Here is an 8,628-nt window from a genome sequence, read left to right as displayed (position 1 = left end):
ACCTTACACTTCCTCTACAGCTTAATACATCACAACATAGACAGTTTTGGATTCATTTTCAACCAGTGTGTCCCTAGAGTACAGAGTGTGCACATCCGAACTCCCATTAACACTCATTCTATCTTAGCTCAGAATTTTCTAGGGATGCAACCATATGAAAATTTCAGCCGATATTGATAGCCGATATAATTAAGGCTGTTATGGCCGATAACTGATAAAAGTGGGAAATCAATATGGATTTTTAATATCGGCTCAGTTTTACTTATCGAACTGATATCGATATCCTAAAAAATGACTATCAGCCGATAATGATGTTAATGCCGATATATCATGCATCCCTAGAATTTTATATTTAAAACTATAGAGTATTTTTAACATATCGTATCACTGACATAAAAAAACTATAAAACATAGAAGAAAGTTGATTGTAAAAAAAAATTCAAGCAGAAGCTTCAAATATACTCTTGGAAATTACTCTAAAAATATTTTAATTCTTAACTATTGTTTAGTCTTCTATTTAAATGTTTTTTTTCTCCTCTCTCTCTCTCTTTTTTTTTAGGTGTTTAAGTCAACTCCTCAATCATTTGGGCAACTCAGACCTAGAAGTCATCTGACTCATGGCTGCTTCCACTTGACAGAATGGCCCAGACACACAGTGGTAATGGGTTCAAGCTGGATGTCCCCCAGCCAAAAGGGGTTGTGGGTAAGGAGGAAGCCCTCCGCATGGAAGAGGAGGCTTTAGCTAAATTACAAAGGGAGAAGAGACACACTCTACCAGTTTCAACATCCTCATCTTCTTCTAAACCAAAACTGTCTAAATCTGCCACTGTTCCCCAACCTTCGTCCTCCGTCAACAAACCCGACAAGGACCTTATTGTCTTTCCGGAGACCAAGAAACAAGCAGAGCAGGACAAGTTCAGGGACATTGATGTGGACAAGCTGACCAATGAGGAGCTTGAAAAGCTTCTGCTCGATGAAAACTTTGGCATTAACAGCAAAGAGTCCCGGCCTTCACCGCTGCTGGGGTTTAACCTCAGTGCCTCTTACCCAGGAGGCCATGTCTGCAGCTCCGCCCCTTTTCAGAGCAGCCAGTGGACTTCGGTTCTCTCCGCTCCCTCTACTTCCAAGGTGTCCGCTCCATCCCATCAGCCCGGCCCGTTGTTCCCCTCGGCTCCATTTCCCAAACCCGGCACATTTCAAAATGGTTTCACTCCACCTATACCACCCTTCATGACCCTGCCTACGCAGCAGCCACCCTTCATGACGTTGCCTCCCATCCAGCCTGCTTCGGCTTTGGTATTCCCGCAACCGACTGTGGACCCAGAGATGGCCAAGCTGTTTGACAAGATTGCCAGCACTTCAGAATACTTGAAGAACGGCCGATCAGCCAGCACCGATCCAGATTTATCCCAAGCAAGCACAGCCTCTCTGGCACCCCACCCTCCACCCCGACAGCCGGCAGCGGTGGAATCCTCTCACATCAGCCGTTTCGACTGGCTGGACCTGGACCCTCTTTCAAAGCGCAAAGCAGAGAACGAGGAAGCGTGTTTGACGACGGACGGCGCCGCACAGACTGTAACGGAGGGTTCTGCTGGGGATCCTTGGGATGCAGTGCTTGAAACTGAAGGGAACAATGGTTGTAAGAGCAGCACTCCACCTCTAGAAGGGAACGTTTCACAGACAGGTCCTTCTCAACAGAGGAGAGCATCAACCGGAGCAGCTGTCACTAGGAGCCACTCGCTCAACATCCCAGGGTCTACCTCCCAGCACAAACCAAATAATCAGGTAAGGGCACACAAAGTGATAAAACAACACAGGTCTTGAAGATCATCATGCTTACAGTTCTGAAGAACAAATAGCAATTTAAGTCGCATTTTTAAGACATTAAATACGTTTTTAGTGATTTCTGTCTGTCTAAGATATGAGTAGGAAGTAGTAAGCATAATAAACGTCCCACAAGACTGAGTGCACCACTCTGGATTAGAAAATAGAAGTGTTACAGTAGCCCTAAGTCACGGGCCTTAACTCTCCACAACTTCATTTTATTTTACAACCCTTGGTATTCCTTGAGCTTCTCATGCTCCTCCTTGATGTTGTAGTTTCTTGGGGTTGCCACATCTACCACTGCTGCCTTCTTTTGTAGCTCGTCGGCTGGTGTTCAATTGGTTAGCCAGCACCTTTGTTGTTTAATCCCAAGAGCTAAATCAACAGAAATAGTGAGTCACACCGAGAGAGACACCTAATCAAGTTTGTGTGCACTCCCATGGCGGACTAATTCCTCGGTGTCGTGCTCTCTCTGTTAGCAAGAGCTTGGTCATGTTCAAGTTAGATGTGTCTATGCAGTGATGCTACAGACCCTTCAGCTTTTAATAAAATGTTACATTTTAAATACAAAAGTCCCAGGACAGGTCAGGGTGTGGTGCAGGTTATGGTGTATCAGCTTTGGCATATTCTCTGGCTGCAGTAAATCGATCACATGCAAATACAACATTTATTAATGAATTACATACCATGTCATTAATGTGGGGGTGGGCGGTTCCATTGGTGGCAGAGTGCCCTCCTTGGATAATGGTAAGGGAAACACAGAGTGGGTATCTTGATGACTGGAACTGCATACATGTTACTGTTACATATTGATGGCTTCAAGATTGTTTTTACCACTCAGCTGGCTCTTTAGGACCTGCCTGAAGGCCTCGACATACTCCATCTGAAGCCGAACAGTCGACACTTGGTCATGTGGTTGTTCGGTGTTCAATTTCGCACCTTTCATAGTTCCTGAGACATACGACGCCAAGCTCCTGGGAAACCTCTCTCTCGCTACGGTTCACATCACTGCATGGGGTTCCTTCCCTCTGGAGTCTACACACTGGAAAAAAAAAAAACAGATCCACCATAATTTGGCATAAATCTGTCCCGGTTAATGCTCCACACTTTTCTGCAGTTTGATTCCTCCGTGCAAATGATTCTTTTATATCTCCGTTTATTTATTTATTTATTTATTTATTTATTTATTTATATAAACATTTGACGATCTTTATAAATGTCTGTTTCTGGTTACAAAAGTCACATTCTGGAAGCGAGTAGTTAAAACGAAATGCAACATCTTAGGGCTGTTAACATAAACAAACACGCCAACAAACTTCAGACCAACCATACAACGCTTCACACGTAGCACAGTGAGAAACAGTTCGGCCAAGGCCTTGTGTCGAGAAGGGGAGGTCCTGTCGACACTCTGAACCGGATGATGCAATTTTTTCCATTCAGCTGCGACAATGAGAGCCGATTTCAGCAGTTCAGAGGGAGTATGTAGAGGCCTTTACTCTCTGCAGGTGTTTGATACTGACTGATTTCCCTTTGGCCTTGTCATTGTTGCCTTTTGTCTTTGGGATTCCAAGTTACCTGTAGATGTCCTGACATCTCCATTGTTGCCTTTATGTAGTTAGACTCCTTCAGTTGTGATCACCTTGCCTCTGTTGGATACCATCTGAATACATTTATCCAAACAGGCAGCTTTTAAGATGATCTGGATGGTCACCTGTGACTAAGGAGTTTGTTGTGCACTTTTGTGTACCTATATCAAACCTCTATACCAAGACAGTTTGGTATGAATACAGTAGTATTAACCCAATGCAGTAGTTCAACTGACTAATCTTCCTACTCATCTAGGGAGTTTTATGTTTCACTCACAACATCCGTCATTGCTAACAACTGTATATATACAATATACAGGGGTTAGACAATGAAAATGAAACACGTGTCATTTTAGTGTTGGGGGTTTCATGGCTAAATTGGACCAGCCTCGTGGCCAAGCGTCATTAATTGCACATTGCACCAGTAAGAGCAGAGTGTGAAGGTTCAATTAGCAGAGTAAGAGCACAGTTTTGCTCAAAATATTGCAATGCACACATTATGGTTACATACCAGAGTTACAAAAGAGGACAAATTGTTGGTGCACATCTTGCTGGCTCATCTGTGACCAAGACAGCAAGTCTTTGTTATGTATCAGGAGCCACAGTATCCATGGTAATGTCAGCATACCACCAAGGAGGATGAACCACATCCAACAGGATTAACTGTAAATGCAAGAGAAAGCTGTCTGAAAAGGATGTTATGGTCTAAAACCAGGTGTTTCAGTTTCATTGTCTAACCCCTGTACTTACATAGTTTTTTCAGCTTCCTCAATACTTTGCTCTGTATAATTAGGTGTTTCATTGTGGTTCCTCACTGTTTCACACCACAATTTCATCTTATCAACATTTTTTAATTGTTTTGCCATGTCAGACAAGAGTAATCTAATTCACTGAAAAAAATATATAGCAGTGTTCTGGGCAAAGTGTTTGTGATATTGTTGCTTGTATTCTTTTTGATACTAAAACTGAGCAACCATCTGTCGTTTGGCTCTGAGCTAAGGAGGCGAGGCACATCACAACTATGCCAAGGCCTAACAGCATGGTAGAAATTTGTGAACAAATGCCTTCCCCTTTCGCTCAGGGTCTGGCAGTTGGATTATCAACATGTATCACTGCTTTCTGTGAGGCTACATGTACTGCTGAGCTAGTGAATCACTGTTAGACACTCTTATGAATGGTTAAAAACTGGTCTTTCTGTGAACACTGTCCTTGATTGTAAAGTCTTGATAAGCAGTTTGTTCTGACATTTTGTTCAAGTTTTTTTTTTTCTGTTTCATTTTCAGCCCACTTCCTATTCATTGTGTTTAGATTTTTCATGACTAAACAAGTAGAATTTGTGGTTTGTTTCTCACACCAACAACACTTTTGTTTTCAAAATGTCTCAAGACTAGAAAACCAAAACCTTTGGAAGAGTTAGATTATGATGTTCTGGGTGAAAAATGGTCTCAAATAAATGTGACAAGCCAAGTGCAGCTTCAGGAGACTGAATCTTGTATACACTTTTGAGACTGTGTAGACTTGTAGTTTTTCTCTCCTGTCCTGCACAAGAGGAATGTCTTTTTTTTTTTTTCTTGGAAGGATGACGTGGTATTTGCTTACTCTTGCTTCTGTGTTATGGCTAGGTTCAAGCCTGTGTTTGATAGTGAAACTACAGTGTTATGCCATATGAGCTTTGTTAGCTCTGCGTTGTTTGTATTTGTCCCTCCACACACTCCCATTTTTATTCTCCATCCCTCATGTCTGCTGTGTTTGTGTATGGGAGGTCATAATGTGTATGTTTGCTGGCTCCCATGGTTCCATCTGGTGGTGCCTATGTTGTTATAAACAGGAACAAGTCTGTACAGGCCGCTGTATCCTGCAGCAGCTACTGAATAGCCTTCTGGGTTACTATGTCAACTCCACTCTCATGCATGTTTAGAGGGAAAAAACTCTAATTTCACTGAAGATTTTATCTGTGGCATGTCACACTTTTAGCAATTGGGACTCCATCCCATGATGCAGGCAAATAAGTCTCCTCTTGTTTGCATAATTTTCCCAATATGCAAATTTTGTCCTTTGACACCAGACACATGCAAAAAATATGGCAGTTTGTCTTATTTCTCTTAAAATATTGCTAATTAGATTGGATTTTTATCACTAATTTCATGCCGTACAATCCAGGAGCTTAGATTCATCTTCCTCAGTTTTAAGAATAAAGTTTGTTGAGATTTAAATATTTTTGTTTTATTATTATCATAATTTGTATCACACTGCAGTCTAAACCAGTGTTTCCCAAACTTTTTTTAACGTGACCCATATTTTGAAAAGGATGAAACTTTGTGATCCCATTAAGTTCATTTACCATTCTTGGAAAACAAAAAATTGTGCTTTTAAAGAAACCTTTTGTTATTTTTCTAAACGCTACATTTATTCACTTATAAGTAATATCAAAATTTAACTTAAATTTGAATACACTTGGGAATAATGTACACATTTTGCATGTATTTAGACAAAAATTTCAGTCCTCAGTCTGCTCATGTTGCTTTCATCTGACTTTTATATCAGTGAGGTGGTAGTATACAACTCAAACCAAGACTAAGAATCCATGGAAATATAAGATAGTAACGTCAGTCTCAGACTGTATTGACACCAAGGTTACTGGATTGATACTTAAGCTAGTTTTACTTTTAGCAAGTTGAACGGTTTCATAAATGCTGTCCGAAGATGTAGAATTCTTATGGGAATATCCGGGAGGACGCCAACAGTGGAAACAACTGATCAATCATAGGTAAATGTTCGCCACGCCAGAACTTATTCAGCAAATGTGTGTTAAATCTTTTTCAGAAAATCCAAAAACCAGACAAAATTAAGGAATTTTTTCAGATTTTGTTGTTTCCATCAACCTTTTCTCATACGACACTTCAAAATGCGCATAAAAATGTTAATGGATACACGGCTACTGACGCGAACACTTATCATTCTGTAAATAAGTGAGACTTCATTGCTTTAAAAAGTACCATCTGGTGTTGGGTAATTGTATCAAATAGATTCAAACCTCAGACGTCTCAAGTTTTAACGTCACAGCAGTAATATATATTTAATACTTACAAGAGCTGCATTGTGGTTACAAATTGTTAAGTAGAAAATGATGATTGGACAAGCTTTGTGTTTCTGTACTTTCTCAAAATACTATGTAACTCTTATCAGCATTGCATCAAAAATAGCTCCTTTCTGTTTGAACCAGAAAAAGACACAAATCACCCCAAATTCCCCCCAAAAAAATACAATTATATTTTCCCTATTAAATTTTGCTGGAATAATGTATCCCATGAGTGATTTCCTTTTCAATAAACTATTAATTCTGTGTTTAATGTTTGGATGGTTGAGTGTTAGCTTTAACTAACTGAGCCTAGATGTTGAGTGGAAATTTACTGAGAGAGATCATTTTAAAACAGGGAGATTTTATTATATTTAATTGTTGAAGCCTTCAAACCCTCACGCTCACCTAATTTTCAAGATCCTTTTTTTTTGTTTTCACATTTGTCTGTGTCGTGTGAAATTGCCATCTTCTGCCTTTTCCTCTGCTTTTTAATTCACTTGGCTCTTTTTAAAAAAAAAGAAAAATGTGTCAGGTGTCTTTCTTGATCGGTAGTCCCCTCCCCTTTTCATTTGGAAGCAAAACTATGAGTTGGTGGTGATCTGTAGTCAAGCATCTGCTTTGGTGCAGCCATAACGCCTCAGTGCTCAACAGAAGAACCAGTCAACGCCTGTTTTTTCGCTCTCACAGTTTGCAGAGCAGCCCTGAGAGTTCCTGCTTCCTTACCACACATCCCCATGTCTGGTTTAAGACGGGACAGGTTCATGTTACTCACAATCAACTGAACAGTGCTGTTCTACTTTACGCGTTCTTTGAACCAAACTATGAATTCTCTGTTTCAATTTTTATGTGGTGTCAAATCAACACTAATACAATACAATAATTGCTTCCAATTTTCATTAAAGTAAACATATGATCAGGTTAGAGTGCAGTTAGAGGTGAGATTCTGAGGAGTGCTGTCAGGTGACACCCTGTGATGCAAGTGGAGTGTGCGTTCCTGTTTGTTCTTGCACTGTTCCTTTAAAATGACCAGCAGGCTGATTTTTATCTGAGCTGCTCCAAAATGGTGTGTGTGAGAATGAGATAGAGGGAGGGAGTGAAACAAACTGAAACTTGCAGTGTGTCTGCAGGCACAGTAAGGTTTTTTTTTAAACCACATTACTCTGTCAGATCTTCTCTTCCCCCGCAGACTTTAAGGTATTGGGTGAATCTTTTTCAAGTCTCACACCTCCACTCCACTTCACCTCCGTGTACTTTTCTTTTATCATCATCTAATTATAACCCCCGCACAAGTGAGAATCACAATACTTGACGCTCACTGAGCTCGTTTCTATAGGCAGATGTGGTGTTGCTGGATGATACAGCTGTGCAGGGATGCTGGTTCCTGACGTGTGTGTGATTCACCTGGCTAAACAGCCCACTGTCTCCTACGTTTTGTCTTTGTTTAGAAGAAATCAAAGCAAAAGTTAAGGGGTCAGGTCAGTGGTTGGCTTCAGTGTATTTCCACTATATTTTTGTGCTCAAATTGTTCACTGAAGCATATTTTAGTAGGTCATGGATTTCAGTTTATCACAGGAAGTGTGAGTTCGATAACTAAGTCACTTCCTTTTTGAAAGAAGAAGTGCTTGTGCTTCCAGAGCAGTTGGTTCCTCTGATATAAACTTCAGAGCGTCGCACACAGGCACTTTTCTTGTCGGCAGGGCCTTGTCTGAACAGCGTTGTGAAAATCTTGGTCGACTATGCAGCAAAAATCTTTTAGCTGATATGAGCTATTGTGTATCAAGAACCAATTAAAGTTGATATCCTGTCAGTATATTTTCTGTAAAAGCATCTCTCAGCACTTTCTGTATAAATGTGTAATGCAAAATGAACTCTTGGCTACAATGCTGCTTTTACCTTGTACTTGTAGTGATTTGGGAATAGGAGTTATTTTTATTGCCTGCTGCCAAAAATGTTTTTAAGTCCATGTGTTTCTTTTTAGCTAAATGTTTCATGAACCAGTGGACAGAACTTAATGAAACTCTTTGAAAGTAATCAATAAATGTACATCTACGAGGATTACAGTGGTTTGCAAAAGTATTCATACCCCTTGAACTTTTCCATATTTTGTCACATTACAACCACAAACATAAATATATTTCA

The 8,628-nt window shown here is 40.3% G+C and overlaps 1 protein-coding gene across 1 annotated transcript in view; it reads left to right on the top strand.

Annotated features, from left to right (window-relative positions):
• LOC106522794 (phosphatidylinositol 4-phosphate 3-kinase C2 domain-containing subunit alpha) overlaps nucleotides 1–1,824 on the top strand; it is a 7,682-nt gene extending 5,858 nt beyond the window's left edge. Inside the window, exon 2 of the mRNA XM_014015969.1 lies at nucleotides 560–1,824. Coding sequence (XP_013871423.1) covers nucleotides 640–1,824 — 1,185 coding nt within the window. The 5' untranslated portion in view covers nucleotides 560–639. The remainder of the gene's footprint in view (nucleotides 1–559) is intronic.
• Nucleotides 1,825–8,628: the final 6,804 nt, after the last annotated feature.

This window comes from Austrofundulus limnaeus, unplaced genomic scaffold (genome assembly GCF_001266775.1).
Source record: "Austrofundulus limnaeus strain Quisiro unplaced genomic scaffold, Austrofundulus_limnaeus-1.0 Scaffold137, whole genome shotgun sequence".
In the NCBI taxonomy this organism is placed as follows: Eukaryota; Metazoa; Chordata; class Actinopteri; order Cyprinodontiformes; family Rivulidae; genus Austrofundulus; species Austrofundulus limnaeus.
This window is presented reverse-complemented; position numbering and strand designations above follow the sequence as displayed.